This window comes from Pagrus pagrus, assembly GCF_965226575.1.
Source record: "Pagrus pagrus genome assembly, chromosome: 13".
Classification (NCBI taxonomy): Eukaryota; Metazoa; Chordata; class Actinopteri; order Spariformes; family Sparidae; genus Pagrus; species Pagrus pagrus.
The window spans coordinates 21,328,309-21,342,478 of NC_140197.1; the positions used below are offsets into that span (position 1 = coordinate 21,328,309).

Sequence of the window (14,170 nt, forward strand, 5' to 3'; positions counted from 1 at the left end):
TACATCTGTAAATCACTTCTATTGATTTCAATACCTTGGTATGATGACGTTGAGGCAACTGGCCTACACAGTTTTAAAACAGCAACATTATTATTATTGTTATTGCCATCTTTCTCAAAATAATGACCACGTTTACTCTAAACACGATGGCGTCCCTTTGCATAGGATGCTGCGTATTGATTAATTTGTGATGGAAGAAGAAAACTGTCATGTTTTCTTGCCATAAATCAATTCAGCAGATGTCCCTACCAATATCGAACCAGATCGAAATGTGGTTACTGATGTTTATGTACTGGAGCACCTTTAAGTTTGTTGAAGTGATACTCTATGTATTGAGATTGTGCATACTGTATCACTAGTGCTAATGGTAAGATAATAGTGTATGGCAACTAGTGGAGGTACAGTAGGAGGGATGTGGGTTGGGGTTAAGGAAACTGCAACTTGTGTGTCAGACTGGGTGCTCATGCTTAGTGCTGGTCAGGTGAGGTCACACCACAGAGAGAAGGCAGGTGAGGGGAAGAGACGAGGGAGGAATAAAGCATAGAGCTGATTTCTACGCTCACGATAAAGTCAGATCCAGACTTAAAGCAGCATGGCAGGACTCATTGTAGTTGCTGGCGTCACCAGTTCAGATCAGCAGCATCTCAGACCAAAACAAATCCAACACAACAGACACAGTACTCTTCAAAGCCACCAGACTCCATTGACAAAAGCAGTAGTTTCACCTCACAGATTACCGCAAAATACATTTCATTCAAACTTGACAGAAACAAAATTCACCAAAAACTCACCACAGCAGTTTTGGTTAATCTTTCCACTGTTCCAACAACCACCAATTCTGGTTGGGTTGAGTTGGATTTGAAAATATTCTGGCTCTACATACAGTTTTTCCCGTAACATATTCAGCTTGGTAAGGAACTACTTCTATATCTGCCATAAATATTTGTTTGCTAGCTCTCTTGCTTATGCTAGCTACCTTAAACATCAAGTAAAAAAGAAAGCTCTAGGAAGCTTAAATTTGATGTTTCAGTTGTCTCTTTATAAATTCAGGAAGGTTTCACAGTTTACAGGAAGGGACCTCTGACATATATAAAGATGGACAGCTTCACGCCATTGTACAAAATTAGGCCAAAATGTCCTGGATACGAGCGCTGCTACAGTATATTGCACTGCTGATGTCATTTGGCGGCAGAGTCTGCACAGTAGTGATCGAGTGGTGGAGCAGTAGAGCTCGACGGATATTTGGGAGTAAAAAAAAACATTCAGATATCGATATATAGATTAAATGTCGGCCAATATTTGTATATAACACACAGATTGTATACATAAACTCACATTTTTTGCAGTGACCCATAAAATGTGGCAAAGATACATGCATAATGTATTTATAAAAACATTTTTCAAATCGTCTCACATCAGACAACATGTATGGTACATAAATATATATCGGGCTCTAACTGCGAGCAGGGCTCATCTGTCAATCATGATAAACCTAACCCCCTTTTATAGCTTTAAATAACTAATCAGAAAAATGTACATACTTGAACATACATCAACTTGATAAGACTGAACTAAAATGACAGAATCAATCTTTGGGAATAATGCATTTGATGTGTACTATAGTAGATTTAAGTCTGGCCCATGTCCTATCCGTTACCAGGGAGGGGCAGGATTTATGACCTCCCCTGCAGCAGGCTACCAAGGGACAATTAAGATGTTTTGGTTTCACTCTTGTCATCCATCTTTATATATGTCAATGGTAGGGACTCGCATGCAAAGAACAGAGAAGCTAAGGATGCCATTACTCCACTATAGATCTTCACATAGCAACAGAGCTACAAGTATTTGTTTGCTGCTACATTATTGTCCAAAAGCTCATACTGTATAGAACCATATAAATAAGTCATGACGCCTGTACGAGAAAGTGCTGAAACCACATCTGAGACCAGCCGATGAGGCCCTGCAGATCCCCTCTCTCCTCCAGCAGCTCCACATGTCATCAGCAAACACCATAATTGTTCGGAAGATAACCACCAATCAAACGCCGGCCAGCGTTCTGATCTGCAAATGGGGGCGTTGACCCTCACCGTGCACTCTCCTCCCACTATTTTGCCTCAAATAGAGATGGCATAAGCATAGCCACACATAATGCTGTTACCATAGCAACAGACCTGGAACAAAGTTGTTGTTTTTTTTTTGTTTGTTTTTTTTTTTTCCTCAAAAATTACTCATCTCAATCATTTTATCCTGGGTGTGATTTCTTCCAGATGAATCAAAAAACGTTTTCAAATGGATAAAAGACATCGACTTAAAAGTGAAATATTTAGCAACTCGCTCACTAAAACATGAAGACCAGACACTTCGCGATGATGTTTGTGCCACCCGGAAAACTCTTCTCAGGTGACGCTCGTTCCCCTGCAGTGTTACCTTGGCAACAAATACTTCCCGAGTGTCTGTGTATGTGTGAGTGTGCGTTGAGCAGAGGGGCTGGTAGACTGCTCTGTGGGCGGTGGGGTTAAAGCCGTGGGGGGGCCAGGGAGCAGTGGGGAGGTGCAAGGGGGTAAGAGGTAAGAGAGGCGGGCAGTGAGAGAGGGATCACAGGGTGGATGGCGACACTTTTTCTTGGTGGGGTTACCTGTAGTGGGTGTAGTGCTGGAAGTGACAGTGTGGAACCTCTGAAAGAACAGTGAAATGCATTGAGACCGTCATCCACGGCGGAAGCCAATCTTCTTCTTCTTCTTCCTGTCACAGAGTAACTACACTATCTCCCTCGCTACTTTCTTACTGTCTAAATTTAGCCCAACTCAACTCCCCTTCACACTTTGAGCATCTATAGCAGCCCCCAACTCTCTGGTTTCACACTGTTTCTATCATTCCCCATCACTTCAGTCTATTTTCTCCCACTAACTTGTTTTCCTCCTCTTGAACTTTAATGCATTCTTCTTATTTATCAACATCTCCCTGTCTGCCTGTTTCTTTTTAAGCCCCCAAAAGTTTATCAAAGCCAATTTCTTACCCATCTCCTCCAGTTCTGAAGTCATGGATTTGGATCGTAGGGCGATAGCCGGGGTGCTCAGCCTCTTACTCTGCTGTGGGACTGGAAGGAACAAACAAAAAGTAAGTCAGGCTGTTGGAGAGTGAGGTACAGTTACCACCAGCATTCGCCCAGCAGAGGCAAAATTTTGGGGCCCACTTAAGAAAAATCTTTAAAAAGGTCCCACGATGGCCACTGACTACTATAAATCCCCTTAAATTTCCCATAAAGGTACAAGATGATCAGCAGCCTTAAAGTGTGGCTTAGTTACAATTTGGGAATGTTGAATTTGTTTAATTATTGATTTAGATTTTAAATGTTCAGATTCAACTTATGTGAACATTGGAAATTAAAAAACTATTTAGATTTTGTGCATTTTTTTGTCATTGTCATTGTCTAGACTCTACAATTGCCACTGCCCCAGGGTGCACGAGATAGACTCTTACTTTTCTTCCTCGTACCTTCGTCCATGTCGGGGTTGCGAGTTACCATTACAACCTTAACCATGAGGCTGTTGCCACCTTGCCGGATCATGTTGACGACCTGCCGGTGACCAACCTTCACCACGTTCTGACCGTTGACCTGGGATAGTACAGGTAAGTGTTATTGAGTTTAGTAACACGAGGAGTGCTTTTAAGTCTAAATCATAATGCAGCCATAAATCATGGCAGTACTTCGATCAAGAAATCCCCCATCCTGAGGCCGGCTCTCCAGGCGACGCCTCCCTCGTCCACTGACTCCAGGTACTGCAGGGCAGGGAAGGCCGGGGTGGGAGTGAACTCCTCGATAGGAGTCTGAGCTGGAGACACCATGAAAATAAGAGGACACATTAACATTGCACATGACAAGAACTACCACACCCAACTCAGTAAGTGCAATTGCATGTGCGTTAGTATCCTGGTTTTGAGTCTTATCCTATTTTTGATATTATCATGTTCACATGAAACATGAAAAACTGGTATCTAGCTTTCTGATCATCTGAGCACTGAAGGTAGTATATCCAGGTTTCTGTAACTGGGATAAACTGTTCACATGCACAAAACATAACCAGGATACTGGGGTACATAAACGCACTCACTGAGTGGGATTGCAGGGCAGGATGATTGTGTTTGTTTCACATTTCTTACCTTTGGCTCCTCTCAGCACAAAGCCGAAGCCCTCGCTGTCCTTTTTCTGCAGAAGCACCGTCTTCTCCTTGATTATATAGTCACTAGCAGAGAGGAAAACAGAGAGAGGGAGAGTTAGAAGTAAAACAGAAATGGAAGACAGACGACAAGGAGGTCAGCTGCTGTACTTCCTTGCATGTCTACTTTCACCCTCTGCCTTAATAAATGGAGACAATGATTGGAAAGTCAAGTTATAAAATCCAGAAATCCCAACCATACCACACCCCTCCTCTGCTTCACATGACCTGTGTCCCCCTCTGACCTTTTTTATTATCATTTTCTTCTTCTTCACGTTTTTATTGTTTCTCTGCTGTATGTTTTTGACAGCGAGCCCAGAACCTCAGTGAACAAGAGATGCTATATACAGTATGATGGCGCTGCCTGTTGCCTCAGCAACAGAGAGAAGTGGACGCAGGGAAACTTGCCTGGATCAGTCAACACCAGAGCCAAGACATGTAATGGTACACTATAAACCTTTAAAATTATGATGCATTGTTGAAGATGAAACCAGTGGCTCCCGACATTTTTGACTTCTGACTCCTTGTGTCTAGTTGAAGCCTCCAGTGTCCATGAGCTGTTGAGACGTTTTCCCTCTAAACCAGTCAGATTATTTTATTTAAGTAACTGTTAAAGTATCCAACAATTCACAAAAAAGCAAAGAAAAGTCAAAGAAATTATAAACATTTTTTGTCACCCTTTGGAGGGGCCCAACCTCAAATTATGGGACCACTGAAACTGGATTCAGGCTGGAACAGAAGATTGAAGACTGGCTCTACCACAACATCTCAGATCAAACTGTTCGAACACACTTCCATCTCATGAATCTCTCAACCCTCTGTTGTATAATGACCAATAAATCACCCTGTATCCTGATCAGCCCCTCTGATTTGGGGTTACACGGTCGCCAAAACTATCAATAGGCTACCTAAGGCAGGTGCAGGAATTAGTGCTGACTATCGTCACCTCCCACATCCCGTTAAGTAAATCCATCCATCCACGCGATATCAGGTCAAGCGGGAAATAATTAAATCAAGACAGAAAGAGCCAGGTGTAATCAAAACTACAAATTAAACGTATTAAAAGGTGAGCGAGAAAGGTCAGGGAGAAAAATAAAAAATAAAAATTTCAAGGCTGATGCTGCAACATTTTTTAAGTTATTACATTTATTATTCAAAAACAGCATTACCGATGCCAAATCCAAATCCTGCTAGCTGCAGTGACAACATTAACAGTCCTCCAGTGCCAAGTGAAGAGGAGGACGGAAGAGTGTGGACAGATGAGCAGCGGGCTGATTCCAGTGGACAGCAGAGGCAAGAAGAGGAGGCCGCTGACACGACAACCTACCAACAGTCGGCATTGCTAGTGCTAGCTCGTGTAGCACCGGGCCTGATTTGATAGTTGCGTTCATCCCTATTTCTCACTTGATATCTATTGCTGAGCCTAAACTGTATGTTGGGGGAAAATGGGGCCAGTCCAGATAAAAATTGCAAGAGCTGGATTTTATTCTCAGTCCGACTCTGACTGGCTGGAAACAAAGATGTCCAATTGTCAATTCGTCAAATGCACAGTTTTACACTTGGTGAGTCTGAGCAATTAAATCCTTGTGACAGGCAAGCAACAACCGTCTAGTAGGCATTAAATCTCAGATGTTAAGATGATGACAAAATGGTAAAAAAAAAAAAATTGAAGGAAAAAAAGTAGTTAAATTTGCAATCGACCACTTTCACTTTAACTTATCATTCTGAAGTAAATACTGATTGCACAGAGTAATGGCTGTAGAAAGTGACACCATCCACGTATAGATTGGTTTCCCATAAACCTCGCTTTCACTTTGCTATTCCATCTGGATTTATCCCAGAAAAATGGAGGTCAAATTATGGTACAAAGGAAACACAACCAATACAGCAAGAGACATTGTTTTCCCCGGTCTCTATCCCCAGGTAATGGTGGAATAACTGGAATAACTGTGGAAACTCACTGCAAAAGAAAAAGAACCGCACTGATGTACTGTAGGAGGCAAAGAAGGAGAGCAGGGAGAGTGATAGATACCGTAAAACAAACAAGAGTGAGCGCACGGGCATTCAGTCAATGGAGAACGCTCCGATGTTGTGTCAGAGTCTGTTCCCCTGCTGATATGTGCTTCCTCTAACCCCTGGGACTCGAGACGGTTCAAAACTAGGGCTGTAGCTATCGATTCTTTTTGGAATCGATTAATCTAGCACTTTATCGATCGATTAATCGATTAATCGTATATATATATATATTTTTTTTTTTGCATTTTTAAACAACCAAAACAAATAATGCATGACGAAAATGATGTGGCTGTAAAATGATCAACCATTTGGCTTTTATTTCTTAAAAAAACAGAGGTATTCCTTACAACTCAAACATTTGGCTCCAAAACTTTATTGCAATTTACCCATTTAGTGCAAGTGCAAACAATTAAATAACAATACAGTTTCAACTTACTGTAAAACATGTATAACATGTAACACTATGAATCAATACAAACTTAAATAGTAACGGCCATTTTGCCTTAGTGTTGTCTTATACAACATTACAAAAAGGGATTGCACCTTCTAACCACCTGCTAACAAATAATATATAATCTCTGGGATAGGCCTATTTGCTATGGTAACCTAGCAACCTATGTGTGTGCACGCATGCTGTGTTATATATAATTTTATGTTATACATAGCACCAAATCACAACAGAAGTCATTTAAGGTCACTTTTCCTATAGAACCGGTCCGGACCGTGTTCGTTTAATTAATAATTTCTTCATCGTCGCGCATCTACAATTCTCCTCCGCTCTGTTTTACGAAGGGAGGAGCTCCGGACCGACGTAAACAAACACACGTGCACACACACTTACAGACAGAGAGAGAGAACATGTCACGTCGGTCTCAACTGTCTGTAAAGCAGATATCATATCTACGTTTTTTAAACGCGCACAAACTGATTCTGCTCTGGCATGTCATCTCGAGCCTTCGCAGTTCTCCGTCGTGGTGGCGGATACGCAATGCAATCTCCCCCGGGCTGCTGGAGAACCAGCGTGAGGACGTGAGTTTAGAGGACCAATCACAGCCCTTGCCGTCTCCGTTTCCCCTCGACGGAGTGACGGACACTTAAAAAATCTTTCATGCGCCCGGAGAGGCTCTCCGTCAGGCTCTCCGACGATGGCTCTCTGTGTCCGTGTACGGCACTTTACGCAGTAGTAACAACGGTCCGTGTGGAACATTCAAGATCCCTGCGCGTCATAGGAATTTAACGACGCTTCGAGGCAGAGTTTTTGCCTCGACCAATTTTTGTAATCGAGTAACTCGAGTAACTCGATGAATCGTTACAGCCCTATTCAAAACCATCATTTTTTTCTACTGAATCAGTAAGTAACGAAACCTGCTTACTTATTAATCCAACTGGATGTTTTACGTTTTTTGCTTCGAACAGTAGCCATGCTGCTAGCGGTAGCCATGTTGCTAATGCTCCTTTTGTGACAGCGACAAACAGTAATATCCCAGGGAAACGCAGGAAAAAGTTATCTATTTCCACTTTAAACTTACTCCTCCTCAAGCTGTTACAACAGTGACATGTTACTAATGCAACAATGCTCCAGTAATAATAATCTAATAATGTAATAATTATAATATATTGGTTGTAGTCGCCAATTTTCTGCAATACGAGTACCTGTTCTCCTGATACTTGAAAGGTGCAACATGTAAGAATTAGCCATGTGCCGGATTCAGACTCAAGACATACAGATATCAGAGTAATCGCTAACTGCTGCTAACTGTAGCTGCCGCTACCTACTTAGATCAGTTAGCAGTACAGCTAGCGGTCCAAACTGTGAGCTCAGAGCAGTTTCTCAGTCGGTTGTTTGCACCCGTAACAAGAGGTTTATCTCGTTTTACTCGCATGAGAAGTCAGACACGTCACATACTCGGAGGCTCGGCTACTGCAGTTTAAACCACTTTGGCGTAAGGACTGCTGGCCTCTCATGGACTCTTGTCTTCTTATGAATGAAAAGACCATCCAAACAGTCATTCAGTCAGTCAGTCAGTGAGTCACAGAGGTATATATACACCGTGTCAGCTGTAACATACTGTAACCACATGCTGATAATCCCATCGTGCACCGAAATAGTCCCAGCCCACTCCATCTGTTCCTCCCTCTCTCTTTCTCTCTTCACTGGCTTTTCTTCTTTTTACATCCTAATGGCCCCGACTACTCCATACCTCTCTCTATACTGGCTTCCTCCCCTCGTTCTCCAAACTTCTACTCATTTTTTTTCTAATCACATTTCCCCCCTAATGATCTTTTTCATTCAGCCTATTGAGTGCATGATGCTCTCCACAGGCTGCAAGAGCCTCTCTGTCTCTGCCAAGGCTCTGTGTCTTTGTTATTCTTGTCCTCTTCTGTTCATCTCTGCTGCCCAGCCCAAGAGGGACCGAGTGGATAAATGAGCACATACTGTACATACAAACACATTCACACAGATCTGAAGGTAGGACCGAGGAGTGGGAGTAGATTACTATTGGGATTTAGGTACAAAGTAATGCGTTAAATTCCCCTGTCGCTGTTAGCCTGCCCTCTCGCCGCGGGCAACGCAAGCAACAAGTCACTCCATGGAAATTCAACTTTACCTTTAACAGCAGATCATATTTTTGCGCTTGTTCCCCTGCTGACGTTAGTTTAATTTCATGGACAGCAGCTCTGCCCAGGCTAAATATATTGGATTGCAATATGACATCTCCAAGACTTATGCAGCCTTTATTTGGAGGACTGATGGATTAAATGCCTCAAAAACAACACTTGAGGAACTATTACATCCATCGCTAGGGCCCATGATAAACTCTGAGGTAATGGTCTTTTAATCTCATCAGGATGACCAAATATTGAGACGTGACACCAGCGCAGCAGAAAATGCAGAATATCCCTGCTAACAACTTTGAGGGTGCACAATCAAAGCCAAGTCATTTGTAAAACAAATAATTGTGGCAACTCTTCTACAAAGTGTCTTTCTCACAAAGACTTCGTGTCAATGTTGTACTACTTATCCTATATTCCCTCACCGTGTCTGTGTGTGGTCGTGCATCCACTCAGTTCTAGCAGTTATTCCTTGAATCCCATCCAACCGGCGCCTGCAACTAACTCAGGCTTTGCTGTCATCGAGGATTTCATCAACTTTAAAGTGTCATTAGCCGCGTCCCAATTCAGTGGCTGGAACCTTTTGAAGTCTCTAGACTGAATGTTCCTCCGAGTGCAGGGGAGAAATGCAGCCTTTGTGTGTTCACAAGCGGTGCATCCCTACAAACCCCCATTGTCCCCAGATCCACCGTGCGATGGTCAACTGGCGATCCTCTTCAACTTGTAAAGCTGAGACATATCACACGACCAGGTCATGTTTAGGTAGGTCTAGATCAGTGTCTTCTCCCGCTGCCTTCATGATCAGCTGACCATGGGTGCTTACTCTTTCCAGATTATGCCACAATCTTCTAAAGCCAATAATGTTCATTGCTGCCAAACTTTAAACCTGCCATCCTCTCTGGTGCTGTCAGTTCACCGAATCAACGCCCTGGGTCAGAGCTCACCTGGATGCCCACTGAGCTCACCACCACCACCATCACCTGTGTGTAGACTCCTCCTACCACGTGCAGCTTCATTGCTCCTTTAAAATACGATCACGTTATGATGGAGTCTAAACGCCAAAGACTATTCACATTTCTAATCTTCAAATCAATCAGTACATACTTGTTCACTTGTATTAAAGGGGCACTTTGTAGTTTTGGAGAAGAAATTCAAACTAACTGAATAAACCTCCTAAGTCCTTTAATGTCAGTTTGTCTTTTCTGTTTATTCATAAAAAGAGAGGCATTAATAAACAGTCAATAAAGATCTTTCTTCTCTGATTAAAAGGTCTTCCCCAAATCTACATACTGCACCTTTAAGTCTCTCCTGATTTAAATGCTGTTGATCACAGAATATCACATAAAAACTGATCTTAAACGTTAAGACCATTTTCCAGGTGTCCATAATGTACTTGTTAAACTTGGGTATCTTTAAACTTCTCCCAGTTTATCACTTCAATTTAGACTCTGTTGAGGGTTTAAGAGCAATTACCAGGAGACCAACTTAAAAACTTGTCACACCATTATTTTGCCTCTATGAGAGGCTCGACCATCGTCTTTAGAGAGACGAACACTGCATCCAGCCGCTGAACTGATAGTGCCTGTCAGTATTAGTGGACCAACGTTGTAATCACTATCTTAGTCGCAAGCGAGTGAGTTGGACGATCCAGCACAGCGTACGATGTGTCTCTGCGTACTGCGTACATAAGGAGCCGAGGCATTGAAAAGGTTTGGCCAAGCAGGCTTCCATAGAGGTGTCAGAAAGAAGCTGGAACTTGTCATGCATGCTGCATCGTTAAAACTCCCTCACCATGCGCTGTTTCCAATTTGTCGGCAGTCTCCCTCCCTCTCTCTCTCTCTCTCTCTCTGTCTCACACACACACACACACACACACACACACACACACACACACACTGGTAAACATACAGAAACATGTCACACATCACACAGGACACATGCCATCAACTGGCCAGCAGAGGAAGAGACATTTCCCCCCGCCATACCTTTGTGTTTTTAATGGACAGCAGCATACACACCATCCATACACACAAACACACACACGCAGACACAGGCATGCATGCACACAAACACGCAGTCAATCTGCACATCAGTAAAAAAAGCAACGAGCATCACTTGTGCCGGTGCAGCATTGCTGGAGGACGTTTGTTCAGAGAGCGACTCAAAGCAGAGAGAGAGAGAAAACGACACACACACATGTTCGCACGGAGAAACACAGAACGGCTGCACTGCTCATACACCGGGCTGTGCAGCAGCAGCAGCTCTCGTCCGTCTTCACACACATACATCACACACACACACACACACACAACAAACACACACTCACTCACATTGAGACACAGAATCAAACACATCCGTCTGCAAGCATGCATTGCAACATCTGTCAGTCTATCTAATCGATCCTGCCCTGCCATCCATGATGTCCACATGCATGCATCTCTCCCTCCACCTCCCCCCCCCCAGAGAGAGAGAGAGAGAGAGAGAGAGAGAGAGGAGGGGAGGGTAGGGGGGTATAAAAAACCATGGCAGGTACCTGTAAATGAACCAGACGCTCCTATTCACAGGGCCGAGCGACGGCCAGGAAGAAGAGAGGGAGAGGGAGAGGGAGAGATCCTCCTCGCCGCATGCCCCCATCGCCATTTCCTCCCCTCCCTCTCCTCCTCCTCCTTCTCCTGCTCCTTCTCCTTCTCGTCTTCCAGCGAGACAGCAGTGAGCGCGAGCCGCGAGATAGGAGGAGGAGGAGGAGGAGAGGAGGAAGAAGAGGAGGAGAGAGAGATGGAAGAAGGGAAAGGGAGAGGGCCGAGCTCTCCCAGCCCCTTCATACTTAAGACGGAGAGAGAGGAGGAATGGGAGAGAGAGAGATGGAGATGGTTCATTGTGACTGCGACACAGGGAGAGAGAGAGAGAGAAAGAGAGAGAGGGAGAGAGAGAGAGAAGAGGAGCAGGGGCAGAGGGAGGGGGAATAAGGTGGCTTAAAAAAAAAAGGAGAGAGAGAGAAATGAGGTAATTTAGAGAGAGAAGGAGTGAGAGGTGATTGGGTTTGCTTGCAGGGGGGGCTCATGCACAAACACACACATACACACACACAAACACACACACATGCATGCGTTCATGTAATCAACTCATGCACAACCACCACATGCACTCTCCATCTTCCTCTTGCCACATCCTCCTCACCTCCTATGGTTTACATGTATAGTATCAGCTCTGCCTATGAATCCCTCTCATGACTCCCCATTCATAAAAAAACAGATGAGATAAGTCAGCCCCATCAAAAGTGAATCATTCAAAGTGACTGATAGGAGGGTCTTGAAGTTTAAATGACTGAGCAGGTATCACTGTCAAGCTGTGACATGATGATAAATGATAAGTCAGATTATTATTATGCAATATTACAAAGAAATACGCTGACAGAAGCCGATGTCGAGGAGAAATGTGACTTCCTGCTGCCGTCCTTCCCCTGCTGTTACTGACCCCACGTGCCTTTAAATCACACTTAACTAACCTCACCCACCCACTTTTTTTTTTTCTGGCTCTCTGACACACACACACACACACACACACACACGCACTATCTTCTCACATTTGCTGTAAACAAAGCATGAATGAGAGGGTAGAGCGAGGGAAAGAGGAGGGGGAAGGAGGAGACGCATCGACGCAGACAGGAAGAGGAGAGAGGACAGAGAAACAGCTGGCGGGTGAGTGGCGGAAGGAGGAAGAGGAGGAGGAGAAGGAGAGACAGAGAGAGAGAGAGAGAGAGGTTGAGATCCTCTCGAATAGGCACTCACATCATCTCTTAGTCAGAGCCTCCTTCCACGTATGTCGAAGCTGTCCTCCGTCGACTTGCCCTCCCTCCCTCCTTCCTTCCCTCTCTCCGTCTCTCCCTCTCCCTCCGCATTCGAGGACGATCACAGCTCTTGTCCCCTCTCCTCTCACATCGCTGCCTTTTTGTTTCCCTCCCTGCATGTCAGGCTATACCGCTGTGATCCTGTGTACAGTGCGTGTGTTTGTGTGTGCATGCATGTGTGGCGAGAGAGAGAGAATAAAGAGAGAGAGAGAGAGAGAGAGAGAGAGAAGGGGGAGGTGACATGATTGTGTACTTATGTGTTTCTGCATGTCTGCTAATGGACCCCGTGTTACTAAATGTGTGTATGTGCATCATGCCAAAGCCAAACCTGGACACACGTCTCTTTCAATGAATTTCAGTCAAAGCACTGAAAAATCAATCAAATCAATTTTTATGTTGCCTATGCACCAGCGAGGGGCGATGCATGCACGCCACAAACCGCCACAGCAGTGTTCAGCAGGGCGTCCTGCCGCTCTGCTCCAAACTCACTTGTCCTTATTTGACCCACTGTTGGCTAAAACATTGTCTCATACGGGCTGGAAGGAGCAGCTGCAAGTACAGACTGTGCAGAGTTACTGAGTGCACCGGTGGCAATCAGCTTATAGCGTTCATCTCTTTTATTGTAAAAGCGGTGTGTTACAGTACATGAGTTTTGTGAGCTAGTTCAAAGCTTAACTTCGAGCAAATGCAGCTAAAACAGCAAAAGTAGAAATGCTTCTTTACAACCAAATGCTGTAAAATAAGAACATATAATCAGTGTAATATATGTCAGTATATGATGTTATGTTAGTCAGAAGACTCAGCAATATGTGCTTCGCAACAAAGTACACAAAGTGTGTATAAATATTTAAAAAAAACTTGTTTAACAACACATTGCAGCATAAAGCAACATGTTGCAAATAGGACATCAGAAGCAAGTTGAGACACTGCAAGTCTTTAATATGAACACAACTACAGTAAGTTACAACCAAACAGAACCAAAAACTGCAATTAAAGAGTTTTCCCTGGTTACAGTGTGCTGAGCTCTCTCAGCCACCAGCTGGAGGCTGATGAGGTCATACACAGGACTTCCCCCCCCGGCCAAGACTCAGGTCATTTGCTTTTAAGTTGTGTTACCTGAGTAAGTCGATGTATGTAGAGATGTAACTCACGTAACGCAGGTATATGACGTACCGAGGAAACTGATGTTGAGGCATGAAAGTATGATCTTTTCCTGAACCAGCCTTTCTGTGTGTGGTGTGTGGATGAGCCCCTAGTGGTCCGCGATTAGACTTGTTAAAATATCATCTTTCAAATGAAGTGTTTCTCAAACTGTATGCGACACTGAACAACTCCAAAGCCTCGCAGTGGGTACGATAGATGTGTTGTTTTTAATATTAAATCAACTTGTATGTAAATTCAAACATTATTATTTGAATTGCCTGTTTTGCTGTGTTGTCAGGCTTCATCATGTAACCAACTGTTTTGTGACCGTTTT

The 14,170-nt window shown here is 43.8% G+C and overlaps 1 protein-coding gene and 1 long non-coding RNA gene across 2 annotated transcripts in view; one reads left to right on the forward strand and one right to left on the reverse strand.

Annotated features, from left to right (window-relative positions):
* shank1 (SH3 and multiple ankyrin repeat domains 1) overlaps window positions 1-14,170 on the reverse strand; it is an 84,554-nt gene that overhangs the window by 14,279 nt on the left and 56,105 nt on the right. The window contains exons 16-19 of the mRNA XM_084371911.1: window positions 4,162-4,244; window positions 3,709-3,833; window positions 3,481-3,616; window positions 3,017-3,097 (exon numbers count right to left, since the gene is read on the reverse strand). Coding sequence (XP_084228037.1) covers window positions 3,017-3,097; window positions 3,481-3,616; window positions 3,709-3,833; window positions 4,162-4,244 — 425 coding nt within the window. The remainder of the gene's footprint in view (window positions 1-3,016; window positions 3,098-3,480; window positions 3,617-3,708; window positions 3,834-4,161; window positions 4,245-14,170) is intronic.
* LOC311268328 lies at window positions 2,192-3,523 on the forward strand. The gene is made up of 3 exons (XR_014623960.1): window positions 2,192-2,400; window positions 3,030-3,117; window positions 3,435-3,523. It is a non-coding gene; the product is annotated as an uncharacterized lncRNA (long non-coding RNA).